Source organism: Marmota marmota, unplaced genomic scaffold, assembly GCF_001458135.2.
Source record: "Marmota marmota marmota unplaced genomic scaffold, marMar, whole genome shotgun sequence".
Lineage (NCBI taxonomy): Eukaryota > Metazoa > Chordata > Mammalia > Rodentia > Sciuridae > Marmota > Marmota marmota.
The window spans coordinates 720,523-733,187 of NW_025999896.1; the positions used below are offsets into that span (position 1 = coordinate 720,523).

At 51.0% G+C, this 12,665-nt stretch overlaps 3 protein-coding genes across 4 annotated transcripts in view; all 3 read left to right on the plus strand.

Annotated features, from left to right (window-relative positions):
- Positions 1-1,252: 1,252 nt before the first annotated feature.
- Spem2 (SPEM family member 2) lies at positions 1,253-3,327 on the plus strand. Of its 2 annotated transcripts, none has more exons than XM_048797923.1 (3): positions 1,253-1,433; positions 1,597-1,663; positions 1,790-3,327. In XM_048797923.1, exons 1-3 carry the CDS (start codon positions 1,296-1,298, stop codon positions 3,067-3,069), a joined length of 1,485 nt encoding a protein of 494 aa, XP_048653880.1. In that variant the 5' UTR covers positions 1,253-1,295; the 3' UTR covers positions 3,070-3,327. The 2 variants fall into 2 exon arrangements, with proteins under 2 accessions (XP_048653880.1, XP_015360028.1); XM_015504542.2 differs by having other exon boundaries at positions 1,597-1,654; positions 1,784-3,327.
- A 760-nt stretch (positions 3,328-4,087) lies between these two features.
- Positions 4,088-11,011, plus strand: Spem3 (SPEM family member 3). Its single transcript, XM_048797928.1, has 5 exons — positions 4,088-4,359; positions 4,508-4,565; positions 4,739-5,413; positions 5,930-6,066; positions 10,994-11,011. The coding sequence occupies exons 1-5, from the start codon at positions 4,222-4,224 to the stop codon at positions 11,009-11,011; spliced, it is 1,026 nt and encodes a 341-aa protein (XP_048653885.1). The 5' UTR covers positions 4,088-4,221.
- Positions 10,909-12,665, plus strand: part of Tmem102 (transmembrane protein 102) — a 2,509-nt gene continuing 752 nt past the window's right edge. Inside the window, exons 1-3 of the mRNA XM_015504512.2 lie at positions 10,909-11,051; positions 11,369-11,588; positions 11,687-12,662. Coding sequence (XP_015359998.1) covers positions 11,375-11,588; positions 11,687-12,662 — 1,190 coding nt within the window. The 5' untranslated portion in view covers positions 10,909-11,051; positions 11,369-11,374. The remainder of the gene's footprint in view (positions 11,052-11,368; positions 11,589-11,686; positions 12,663-12,665) is intronic.

Genomic DNA, 12,665 nt, shown 5'->3' on the forward strand with positions numbered 1-12,665 from the left:
CACTCCATTCCCCTTCTCTTGCAAGTAGATAGATTCCCACTGCCACTGCGTCAGCTTACCCAAATCTCCCACCTGCCTCAATTTACCACATGACCTCATCAGAATATTCTGCTCACTGGGCAGCAAGGAAACCAAGGCATGGCTCTACTCCTAGAATGTTAGAGTCACAGGCACATGCACACACATAGCTTGGGAACACTATGCTAAAGTGTTGCTAGAAGGATTCCTGGATGTGAATAGATCTGTGGATCACCCTATCTCTCTGTACATTTGCATTCATTTACATTCAACCAATATTATTGATCATTTCAGGCTGCTTCCATTCAGTGGGTACATACTAAGCATCTACCATGTGTTTGGAGGCCTTTTTGGAAATGCTCATCAGCCTTTCCTCCATTTCTGCTGCATAGTTGACAGTGGGACCAACGGACTTGCATCCTCAGGGTACCATTTTTACAGACTGCAATGTTGAGCCTCGTTTCCATGGAGGACTCCATTCATCACATCAACAATAACATCTATGTTGTGTTTTGGTCATTTCTTTAAGGTGGGAGTTAACCAGTTTTTCAACTTAGAGGGGGATGGGTCAATAAGAGGATAGTTGGTTTGGAAGGAGAGAAACTATAGTTGGAGTCTCTAGCAGGGGGCAGCAACCTCAGCAAGATGGAAATCCATCTGACTCTGAAGTGAAGAAGCCAAAGGGCTCAGGGACCACTAATGTCCAGGGCTGCAAACCCCGGCCAGGAAGGGTTGGGATGTGTGCTACAGGGATTATGACAGGGAAATGGTCAGCATAGGGAGGAACTGTTATAGCAGGGTGAACCCAGAGGGGACACTTGTTGTCACTCATCCAGTCAGTCACCCCAGCTGCTGGCCCCAAAGTAGCATGGGGTGGGGCACATCAACAGGCTGCACATGTTGCCATTATATCTCAAATGACCAGAAACTGAGGGAATTACACATAATTCAACCCCTGTGGAGACTATCTTATGACTGTAGCTACCTATTTTCAGATCAGGAATGAGGTGTGTGGTTAAGCAGGCCTCATGGAGACAGAAGGATAGACTAACCTCAGGGGCATCTGGGGACCAAATATCAAGTAGGAGCCTAGGATAGTGAAGAGCCAGCAGAGTGAATAAGACTACTACCTCTACATTGTGACTCTTCCTAACTTGCCTCATTATGACCTGGCTCCCTTCTCAACTGGTAGATATCTCCAGGTACTGGCATGAATGCAGTGTGGGTCGGGGCCAGGTGGGGGGGGGTGGCCCAAGTGGCCCTAGGACCCCCCCACCATGGAAAACCAGCTCTGGAGTGACACCCTGGGGTGCTGTAATCAACACCAAGAAAGCCCCCAGGATGCTGAAGACATCCTATTCCTGCTGGTGGGACTTATTATTCTTGTCAACATTGGCATCAACGTGGCAACTGTGGTCAGTGACAGTTGTGGACCATCCCCAGGGGTGAAGAGGGCTGAGGGGGAGCCAGCTGCATCTTGCACCTCCACCTGCAGGACGGGTCTTGACTAGGGCTGGGGTGGGTGGTGTTGGAGGTAGGGAGCCTGGCCTTCACTCCCATCCCTCCCACCACCCCTAGATGTGGCATGAGTTCCAGAATGCCTTAGACAAGATTTTCTATTGGATTAAGCAGAAAAGTAAGTATAGCAGCTAGAGAGTAGGACCCCTCCCTGCCCCGAGACCACTACCATGGCCCAAGAAATTCAAACCCCACTATTCCTAACCTGAACTCTTATGGCAATTGCACCCACTCTTGCCTCCCCCAGATGAAGTCCAGCCTTTTGAATGTTCCCTCAAACATTTCCCAGCCAAGGCCCAAGACATCCACATCCACTGCGTCCTGGACCCTGTACAGGTGAAGATGACCCAACCCACAGGCTACTCCTCTTCCTCCTCTCGGTATCTCCACAACCACCGGGGCCGCCACCAACCACACCGCCAGTACCAACAACGCCGCCAGTGCCTCCAACGTTACCGCCCCAGCCAACAGCAGAGGCCTTGGAACCACAGAAAATTCTCCCATGGTAGCCCAGTCTTTCATAACCAAACTCACAACCGCAAGATGTCACAGCTGCAGTCCATACCCTTTTATGATATGGAGGACAGGGACTCCTACCTGGATGAGGAGGATCTGTCCTTCCCACATCCCCAGAACCCAGGCTGGGTTCAGCGGATGGGACTGCCCTCCAACATGGGGTTATGGGGCCGCAAAGGTGGGATCCTGGCCAGCTTGCCACCACCCTCTATCTATCTGTCACCAGAACTGCGCCTCTTACCCAAGCGTGTAGAGGCCAAGTCAGAGCTGAGGCTACAGTCCTCTGCACCCCATTGTTCACAATCCCGAATTTGGGGCAACATGGAGCCTGAGCAATGGACCTCATCTCCATTACCTCCCCGCCCGCTGCCCCCTAACCCTTCCTGGGTCCCTGGGGGGCATAGCCCTTATTCTTCAGGAGGCCAGACACTGTATGATGCTTGGGATCAGCGGCGGCGTGGTGTAGAGGGCTGTGAACCCCCAACTACCTTGGTGTCCCGGAACCCCCGGCAGGAGGCCCAGGGCTATCGGGAACACTACTCGCCCCCATCCCACAGAAGGAATCTCCCTGGTCATGCTCACAGCCAGCCCAACCGCAGCCCATACCCATCCATAGGACATTTGGGTTATAACCCCCGGGATTCTCATGAGGTGCGACACAGGGCTGCTGACTGGGCTGAGGCTATGCCTCCTCGGCATCCTCTGACCACTTCCACCTCCCTCACTATGTTGGGTGAGGCTTCATATCAACGGGTCCCAGCTGCTAGCTCGGCCCTGCTCCCTCATTGCTCCCAGCCCCTGCCTGAAGTCCAAGCTGTTGATCCTGCCCCAGTCCCAGCTACCTTTGTCCCACTCAGTAGGAATCCAGGTGGCAATGCCAACTACCAGGTGTACGACAGCCTGGAGCTAAAGCGTCAAGTGCAGGAGAACAGAGTACGGGCCAACTCACTGCCACCACCTTCCACATCAACCTCAAGGCCCTCTCTACACAGGAGCCGACCTGGGAAACTTAACTGACCCGCAGGAGAATGTGGGTGGCTGGGCAGGTCATGGAGAGAGGAATAAAGAGAAACCGAGTCCAGGAAACATTGTGGTGGTCTATGGTTTGGAAGTAGCTCTCTTTCTGCCAGATGGAGACCCTGCCCTTGGATTCCTGAAATGAGAAGTCAGTGTTCCCTTCTTGGTATGAGGCCGTGTTCTTGCCAACAAGACTGTCCTTGGGGTTGAGGCTGGGAACGTTTGCCTAGCATGTGTGAGGCACTGCGTTTGATCCTTAGCACCACATACAATAAAAATAAGCAAATAAAATAAAGGCATGATGTCCATCTATGACTACAAAAAAAAATATATTGTCCTGGTCTTATACCATACATTAAGGTCTCCCAGCTGCAGACATCAAACCATGAGTCTCTGAGCACTCACCCCATTTCTCTGTTCTCCATTCCCAAAAGGGGTTCAGAGGCTCAGCCCTGCTCAAGAAACTCAGGTCAGACAGACATGGTGGTGCATACTAGTAATCCCAGCTACCCAAAAGTCTGAGATAGGAGGATCACAAATTTGGGGTTCGCCTAGGCAACTTAGTGAGATTCTGCTTCTAAATTAAAAGTAAAAAGGGCTGGGGATATGGCTCAGTGATGAAGCACTCGCCTAGCATGTGCGAGGCCCTGGGTTCAATCTTCTGTACAGGTAAGAGAGAGAGAGAGAGAGACTAACTCCAGATCTGGGATTCCATGTCTAGGCAGATCAAGGTCAGTGGCCCAATGTAGGGCAAGATGAAGGCCAAGGCTCTTGATTCCAGTTAGGGCTCTGAGGCCAAGGTTTTCACAGTCTCAGGAGTGGTCAAGGGGTAAAGGATTCTGGATTTTCTACTGAAACTACAGGAATAATGGAAAGATGGAAGAAGGAGGAGTGTTTGTGGGAGCTGAATGAACAAAGTTCAGTGAGGCAATAATTGAGAAAAAGTGGAGGTACACTAGCCTCCAGGCTCAGGTGTACTGGGACCTGGTTACCAGGAAACTCCACCCTGAGCCCTCCTTTTCCTCTGCCTCTCTCATTGTGTTCCAACCATCTACCCCTTTATGACTCAGGCCTTCTCCCCTCCCCCTCAAAGGAGTCTGTCTCTTAGTATGTGGGGGCCAGGGGGCCCAGGTAGTCCTGGGACCCCAGGCCATGGGTGAGCGAGTCTACTATGGAGCCCAGATGTGCTCTGGCACCAACCCCAGGAAGTGTCAGGACTTAGGAGATTCAATTCTTCTGATTCTGGGCAGCTTCATCTTGCTCAACGTGGGGATCAACGTGGTGATTCTGGTCAGGGCAGGGTCCGGGCAGCAGGGTTGGGACACTGGGATCTTGAAGGGACTGAAGTAGTGGGGGGTGGGGGCTGCTAGGATGTAGTCAGACAGGGACTTCAGAGCTTACCCTACTGCTGGAATCTCTCCTCTCCTGCTTCCCTCAGCTCTGGAAACATCTGAAGGGCTCCTTGCGGATTCTTTTCCATCATTTTTTTCCCAAAGGTAAGTGAGTCCCAGCATGAGCTCCAGCGATGTAGATTTGTCACATTTTTTCTTATCTCCCTGTCCCTTTTCTCAGCCCTTCTGACACCCAGGCCTTGTTCCATCTCTCCTCTCTGTAGACAAGCAACATGGTGGTCTAGGCAGCAGGCCCGTGTATATGCGCTGCACCACAGATCCCAAGAATCTGTATTCAAGAATCTCTTCCCACTTTCATCGTCGCCCCAGCTTCCTGCTCGGTCATGCTAACCACCGTGACTCCTGGATACCAGATACAAATGATGAAAAGGTTTCTGGGTGCTGCTGGATGCCACCTCAATGTGGACATGCTGGGCTTCCCACGGAGGCTCAATGGGGATTGTGGAAGGAGGGGATGATGGGAGCTGGGGAGGCCTCTCAAGGCACAGCCTTGAAGACTCAGGCCTCCATGTTTCCCAGGCCAGAGATTTCCTCCCACTTCCTGAAGATGAGCAAGTTAGATATGGTATCAATCTGTTTACCCCAAGAGGGCAAGACTAAGGCCCTAGACTATGGCCCAGACCATACCCCAGCCCAGGCTGGGACCCACTCCTTAGCCCATACCCCCGAGCACATCCCCATCCCGTCCCTGACCCACAACCCAGAGCATATCCATGCCCAGGCCCAGGATCTTGAGCATACTTCAACCCATACTCCACCAGCTCATGCTCCAGCCTTGATCCCAGCTTCTACTCCAGCCCCCAGCCAAGCCCATGCTGCAGCCGCTACCCCATCTCATGCTGCAGCTCCTACCCTCTCCCATGCTCCAGCTCCTATTCCAACCCCTACCCAGATCCCTACCCCATCCCATGTCTTAGCCCAAACCCCACCCCGTACACCACCTCCTACTCCAGTCCAAACCGCATCCAGGGCCCAGGCCCAAAACCAAGTTCACATCTTAGCCCACGCCGCAATCCAGGTCCACACCTCAGCACCACCCTCAGCCCAGGTCCCAGCCCCTTCCCCAGCCCAGGTCCCAACCCCTTCCCCAGCCCAGGTCCCAGCCCCATCCCCAGCCCAGGTCCTAGCCCCTCCCCCAGCCCAGGTCCCAGCTCCTCCCCAAGTCCAGACCCCAGCCCACACCTCTCAGTATACTCACTGTAAGGCTCTTATCCCTGAACACACCTCAGCCCACATCCCACTCCACATCCCAGCCCAGGTGCCTGCATATGCCTCAGCCTATTCCCAGGGTCACAACCCAGTCCACACCCCAGAGGAGGTTTGGACCCACTCCCAGGCCCAAGTACCTGAGCTCACATCAGTCCAAACCCCAGCACATACTCCAGTCCATTCTCATCAAATTCAATCCTCTGCCCATACTGGGATGCCTGTTCTAACCCCTGCCCCAGCATCAGTCACGGCCCCTCTGGCCCGTGCTCCTATCCCTATCATCACCCCTACCCCCAACCTAACTCCTAGTCCTTCTACTCTGCCTGCCTTCGGCCCTAGGCTCTCCACTGGCCATGTGGTCTATGATGCCCGCAGGGTAAAGCAGAATGTTTTCCATAAGTGCAACCCTCAGAACTCTGGATATTCCAAGAAGAACTTTGGTACCCTCTCCAGGCCCCAAGAGAGGCAGGGCTTAGCAAGTTCTGAAACATCTGAGCATATATCAAAGCAACATGGTGAAGACAGTGCCCAGCCTTCTGCAGGATCTATACTGGGCTACCTGGAGTTGGGGAACATGGAATGGAAGATATCAGATGATGGCAAAGACAAGAAACTCAGCCAGTCCAAGACCTTCCCTTACTGCAGCTTCCATCCTTGCAGTTCTGAGAAGAAAAACACAGATTTCCAGGCACCAATTTACCCCAAGATCTTGGTCTATACCCAGGATGTTGCCCCTTCTGAACATTGCCTTCATTCTCCAACTAGTGCTCAGAGCTCTCTGACTACCATTCCTCCACCATGCACTCTTTCTCTGCCACTTGTTCCTCCCAAAACCTTTGTCCTTTATCGACCCATCAACCATCAGAAGCCCTCCACCTTAATACAAGCACCCACCCTTCTCCCAACCTCTAAGTCTCCTCAGTCTCTCTCTGCTTCCCACTTCCCCATTCCTCCCCAGTTCTCTACCACTTCTCAATACTTGATCCAAACCCAGTCTCCTGAACTTCATGAGAATCCAAGCCGATCCCAAGATCCTGGCCTCCAGAGGACTCCATACCTTTCAAAAGACTCCAGAGTTCCCAGAAACCCAGGCCTTGTCCCAAATCCAGGCCTCCACAAGTTCCCAAACCATACTCAAAACCCTTGTCTCTGCAAGAATTCAAACCCTTCTCAAGACTCTGGCCTGCAAAAGAATCCAGGCATTGCCCAAGATTCTGGACTCCAAAGGAGCCCAGGTATTACTCAAGATAGGGGTGTCTTTAGGAGCCCATGTTACACTCAATCCTCCAGCTTCCACAAGAACATACCATGTACCCAAAATTCTAACCTTCAGAATTTGGGCTTTATGCAAGGCTCTGGTGTCTCTAGGAATGTTGAACCCAACCAAGACACTGTTGTCTGCAAAAATCAAGGTGTCTCCCAAACAACTGACCTCCAAAAGAGGCCAGGCCCTTCTCAAGAGTCTAGAGGTTATAAGAGTTCAGGCAATGTCCAAGATTCAGGGGTCTACAGGAGCCTAGGCCAAGGTTCTAGACCACAGAAGAGTCCCTACTTTGTCCAAGACCCTGAACTTAACAAGAGCTCAGGACTTACCCAGGCATTTGGTCCCAAGAAGTGCCCAGGCTCTGTCCAAACCTCTGGCCTCAATAAGGGCCCGACCCAAGATTCAGGAGACTACAAGAATCTAGGCCTTATCCAAGACTTTGGACTCCGCAGGGTTCCAGGCCTTCCCCAAGATTCCAACTGCCATAAGAGTCCAGGCCTTACCCAATCCACTGAAGCTGAAAAAAGATTTATCCTTATCCAAGATGCTGGAGTTTATAGGAACCCAGAACAAAGCCAAAATCCTAACCTCCATAAGTTCCCAAGAATTAATCGAGATCCTGGCCTACATAAGAACCCAACACTTGCACAAGACGTTGGCCTCCTCAAGAATCCAGGACTTACCCAGGAATCTGGTCTCCACAAGGATTCAGGCAATATCCCAAATCCTGGCCTCCCAAAGACCCCAAGCCCTACTCTATGTACTGACTCTGCCCAAGTCCTAGGCCCACTTCAGTCCCCAAAGCTAACACTATCCCTGAAGAAATCAATACATGAGATGGCTCCTCAGAAGGAGAATGCAGAACAGCATATATCATGTACTTCCACCCCAATCAATCAAAACTGCCCTTCCAAGATCCCCACTAACCTGCATACCTTCTCAAAAGTACCTGTACTAGTTGAGCTAAAGCCATCCTCCTGGCGAACAGACAGCCAAGGCTGGGTATACCGCCCTGTGGGTACAGTTTCTTCAGCTTTTCAGAGCTATTGCCAGATGTCAATGCCTCCCAAAATCAACAACAGACCTCACTACCCTGGACCAGGCTTCCGGGCAGGGCATGTGGTGTTTGATGCCCGCCAAAGACAGTTATCAGTGGGCAGGGACAAGTGTGAAGCTCTGTCTCCCAGGCGTCCCTGCCAAGAGGCACCCAACAACTTAGGAGAGACCATCAGAGAGTGGAGATATCAGAATGTGATGAGGACCTCAGACATACAGGGAACAAAAGTGCATCAGGAATAAAGAGTCAAAGTGTTCTGTGGTTGTTTGACAGCATCTACCCTAGCCCTAGCTCCAGCCCTAAGGTTGACCACCCAGAGACAAATGGGTACTGGAACTGAGATGTCCTTGCTCCTCCATATCTATGTAGCCACGTTATTCTCCAGACCCTAAAGCTACATTTGCATTACAGTAACCACTAGCCAAATATGGCTATTAAAATGTCAAAAACAAATTTTTTCTATCTCATTTTTGTTCAAAAATACATAGGAAAAAATTCTCAAAGGGGGTATATACTTTAGAATTAGCTAGGGTGGAAGTGAAGATTAGATCATAACTATATATTCTTCATCATAACTTTTTAAAAATTTTTTTATTTGTAATTGGACATAATATTTTTATTTTTATGTGGTGCTGAGGATCGAACCCAGGGCCTCGCACATGCTAGGTGAGCACTCTACCGCTGAGCCACAATCTCAGCCCCTCATTATACCTTCTGTATTATCTATTGTGTCCACAGAAGCACATCTTTTATTAATTTTTTTGCAGGGCTAGGGATTGAACTCAGAGCTTTATACGTGCTAGTTGAGCTAGCACTTACTACTGAATTAACATTCAGCAAAAAATTTGATTCCTCTGTCTCATAATCTACACTTTAAGTGCTCAATAGCCAACTATAGCTAGTGGCTACTGTATTGGACAATATAGATCAAGGACATTTCCATTAGAAAATCCTGTAGAGAGCAATGCTTTAGAGTTAAAGGATTTCCCTTCCCTTTGTCACCCATCCCCAGCATCATCATGTCATCATCATTATTTGGTACCAGGGATTGCACCCAGGGATGCTTAACCACTGAGTCACATCCCCAGCCCTTCTTTATATTTTATTAGAGATAAGTTCTCACTGAGTTGCTTAAGTCCTCGCTAAGTTGCTGAAGCTGGCTTTGAAATCACAATCTTCCTGCCTCAGCTTCCTGTCACTGGGATTACAGGCATGCACCTGGTCCATCCCCAACATTTTCAAAGCTCATAGTGCCCAGAGAACTTTGTTCTTGAGCAGGTAAGATGTAAGGATGCCAATGCCTGTTTACCCCAGACTATGTAAAACCCCTGCTGGCTTCTTGGGTCACAGTTGGATGTATGGAAATTTATGTGCCCAGGTTTGGGCTGTGTTTTAGTGTTCTTGATTCTCCAGTTGGACTCTCCTTCTCAGTGACTAGGAACTCCTGAGGTCTAGGTTTCCTAAATTGACCTCTGGTTTCAGGAGTCTCCTCCTTTACATGCCTCCACATTATCAATGTGCCCCTGCTTATGCTATTGGACTTAGGCCTCCTCCACCCTGGAGACAGACTGTGGGCAGAAGAAATGTAAAAAGTCCTGGCCTGGCTGGGTGTGGTGGCACATGCCTGTAATCCTAGTGACTTGGGAGGCTGAGGCAGGAGGACTGCAAATTTGAGACCAGCAATTAGCAAGGCCCTAAGCAACTTAGTGAGACTTTGTCCCCACCCCCCCAAAAAAAGGAGGAGGGGGTGTGGTGACTAAGAGGTAAAGCACCCCTGGATTCAATCCCTAGTACCAAAAATAAATAAATAACTTGCCTGGCAATAAATTGGTATGATCTGAGATATTATTCCTGGTTTCCTATCTTTGTGTCTCATTATCCTGGCTCCTACTCCCATTTTGTGCTTAAATTGTGTTCTGGTCCCTTAGTCTGGTCCTTAGTAGCATAGTTTACTGAAAAGCAATTTCCTGACTTTGATTATTTTCCACTGCCCTGATCCATTCTAGCTATGAGTTTCCTCTGGACCTCATTTTCAATCCTAATAACCTTTATATGTGCACACAACTGTGAAATTCCAAAGTTTTTCCTACCATGACTCTTATATATCTGAGGTGGGCATCATTTTTATGTATGTCTTTCCCTGAATCAGATATCCATTCCTGCTTTAACATTTCTACCACTGATTTCAAGAAGATGCCTCTCCATCCAGGGAGACCCATTCCTGCCTGACTCACCTCTGACCTTGGACAAGTCATGTGCAATCTTTCTAAGCTGCAGTCTTTCCAACACCAAAATGAGGAAGTCATGATTTCCTGGAAGTGACCAGAGCTGCTGGTATGCAAGGATCCCTATTTCTCCCCAGGCCCTAAAGTGTGTCTATTCATTTCTGTTATTCAGATCCATCCAATTACCTTTCTACTCCAGATCCAAGGAATGTTTGTGTGGGATCCAACAGATATGATAATATAACTCCATAGAAACCACAACTTCCAGATTGCGTGTGTAAGTAATCCAGTGTTTCGGGAAGCCGAGGCAGGAGAATCACAATTTCAAAGCCAGCCTCAACAGCTTAGAGAGGCCCTAAGCAACTTAGTGAGGCCCTGTCTTAAAATAAAAAATAAAAAACCTCGGGGGCTGGGGTTGTGGCTTAGTGATTAAGTGCCCCTGGATTCAATGCCTGGTACCAAAATAAAATTAAATTTTTTTTAAAAAAACTACAACTTCCATAAGGCACTACTTCAGCGGAACGGAAAAAGATGCAGGGGCATGGCTCCAACGCCCCGGTAGCGCGGAAAACAAACTACAATTCCCAGGGTAGCGCGAGATTTCAACCTGGTGAAACCAGTGATTGAACTCTCACGAGAGGCGGGACAAAGCCCCAGCCACCCCTACAGTCTACAGAAAGGGCGTGGTCGAAATTTAGGGGCGTGGGCATCCGGAAGAAACTACCTGTTGAATCATTCTGTCCTGTTTCTTCCCCAGCTTTACAGCTACCCCTAGGGGGTAAGCTACAGACCAATAATCCTCTTTCGAAAAAGAGGTAAGGGGAGGTAGAGAAGGGGGTTGTGAAGCCCAGTTACTGCATGCTGTAGGAGGGGCCCAGTAGCTACTTTTCACCTGCTGAGTCAGGTGAACCCGTTCGCGAGGACGGGGACCTGCAGAGAAAGGGGCAAGGACACAAGAGGTATTTGTTTTGAAGATTAAACTTAGAATCCATCGTCTGCAGACCCGTTTGTGGACTGTGTCTGGGGCACTTGCTCGGCATCGGAAGAAGGGAAAAAACTGAAGCGATTTTTGGCAGCAAAGGAAAGGCCCGTCTAGGCTACCTCCTGTGTTTTCCCTATCCCCAAACGATAGAACAGCATGGCTTCAGCGGTCTGGGGAAGTGCGCCCTGGTGGGGCCCGCCGCCCCCAGCCCCAGCCCGGCCGCTCACGGACATTGACTTCTGTTCCGGGGCGCAGCTGCAGGAACTGACCCAGCTGATTCAGGAGCTCGGTGTTCAGGAGAGCTGGAGTAACGGGCCCAAGCCGGGAGCCGACCTCCTCCGGGCTAAGGACTTCGTCTTTTCATTGCTTGGTAAGTAATCCTTCTCGCCTGTGAGAATTCACAACCTTCCGCCTTGCCATTCCCCTCCCCTTCGGACGACGCCCTCACCATCCATTCTTTTCCCTTAGGTCTAGTTTACCGCCAGGACCCCCGCTTTCCTCCCCAGGCAGAGCTCTTGCTGCTTCGTGGTGGGATTCGCGAGGGCTCCCTAGATCTGGGGCATGCACCGCTAGGTCCCTACAACCGGGGACCTCACTATGACGCTGGCTTCACACTCTTAGTGCCAGTGTTTTCTCTGGACATCACTGGGCCAGAACTGCAACTGGATCTGGAATCCTGTTCCGCAAGGCTCCGTCTCCCAGAGCTGGTGTGCGGAAATATGGTCCGGGAGGCATGGCAGAATTGCCTAGGGCCCCCAGTCCCAGGTGGATATGATTTGATTAACCAAAGCAAAAGTGAAGGAAGTCCCAATGACCAGCAAAGCCCTGAGGACCAGCTGCACTCTTACGTTACTGAGCCTCAGCTGCAAGTGTTTATGGAAAAATCACCTAGTGACGTTTCAGAGCCAGAGTCTTATCAGCATGACGTCACCGATCTTGGTTCTCCCGCACCTTTGAAAGTACTAAGAAGTGACGTCACCGGGGCAACCGTCGAATGCCCAGTGCCAAAGCCCGAAGAGACTCCGGAGGCGTGGCCCACATTGTGTCCCGCCCAGGTGGCTGCCTGGTTCTTCTCTACACTGGCTGCTGTCGCCGAGTCCTTGATCCCAGTCCCGGGGGCTCCGCGCCTACTGCACGCAGCTCGCCACGCGGGTTTCACCACGGTCCTCTTGGCAACGCCGGGACCCCCGCGCCGCCTTCTGCTTTTCGACCTGATTCCCGTGGTGTCCGTGACAGGCTGGCCAGAGGGGGCTCGGAGCCACTCATGGGCGGGTCCGCTGGCCTTGGAGTCGGCCTCCTTCTACCTGGTCCCCGGAGGTGGCAACCGGCCGCCCGGCGCCTCTGACTGGCATCTCTGCTTCGCCCGCCAGGAGCTGGCGCTCAAGGCGCGCATACCCGCGCCACTGCTGCAGGCGCACGCGGCGGCCCAAGCGTTGCTGCGCCCGCT

What these genes read in the sequence shown, in the direction of transcription:
- Spem2 (XM_048797923.1), top strand. Translation starts at nt 1,296, where the DNA reads ATGGAAAACCAGCTCTGGAGTGACACCCTGGGGTGCTGTAATCAACAC. An exon ending in GCATCAACGTGGCAACTGTG is followed by an intron (nt 1,434 to 1,596) that starts GTCAGTGACAGT and finishes CACCACCCCTAG; the next exon opens with ATGTGGCATGAGTTCCAGAA. An exon ending in TAAGCAGAAAAGTAAGTATA is followed by an intron (nt 1,664 to 1,789) that starts GCAGCTAGAGAG and finishes CCCCAGATGAAG; the next exon opens with TCCAGCCTTTTGAATGTTCC.
- Spem3 (XM_048797928.1), top strand. Translation starts at nt 4,222, where the DNA reads ATGGGTGAGCGAGTCTACTATGGAGCCCAGATGTGCTCTGGCACCAAC. An exon ending in CCATCATTTTTTTCCCAAAG is followed by an intron (nt 4,566 to 4,738) that starts GTAAGTGAGTCC and finishes GCTGCACCACAG; the next exon opens with ATCCCAAGAATCTGTATTCA. An exon ending in CTTAGCCCAAACCCCACCCC is followed by an intron (nt 5,414 to 5,929) that starts GTACACCACCTC and finishes CCCCTGCCCCAG; the next exon opens with CATCAGTCACGGCCCCTCTG.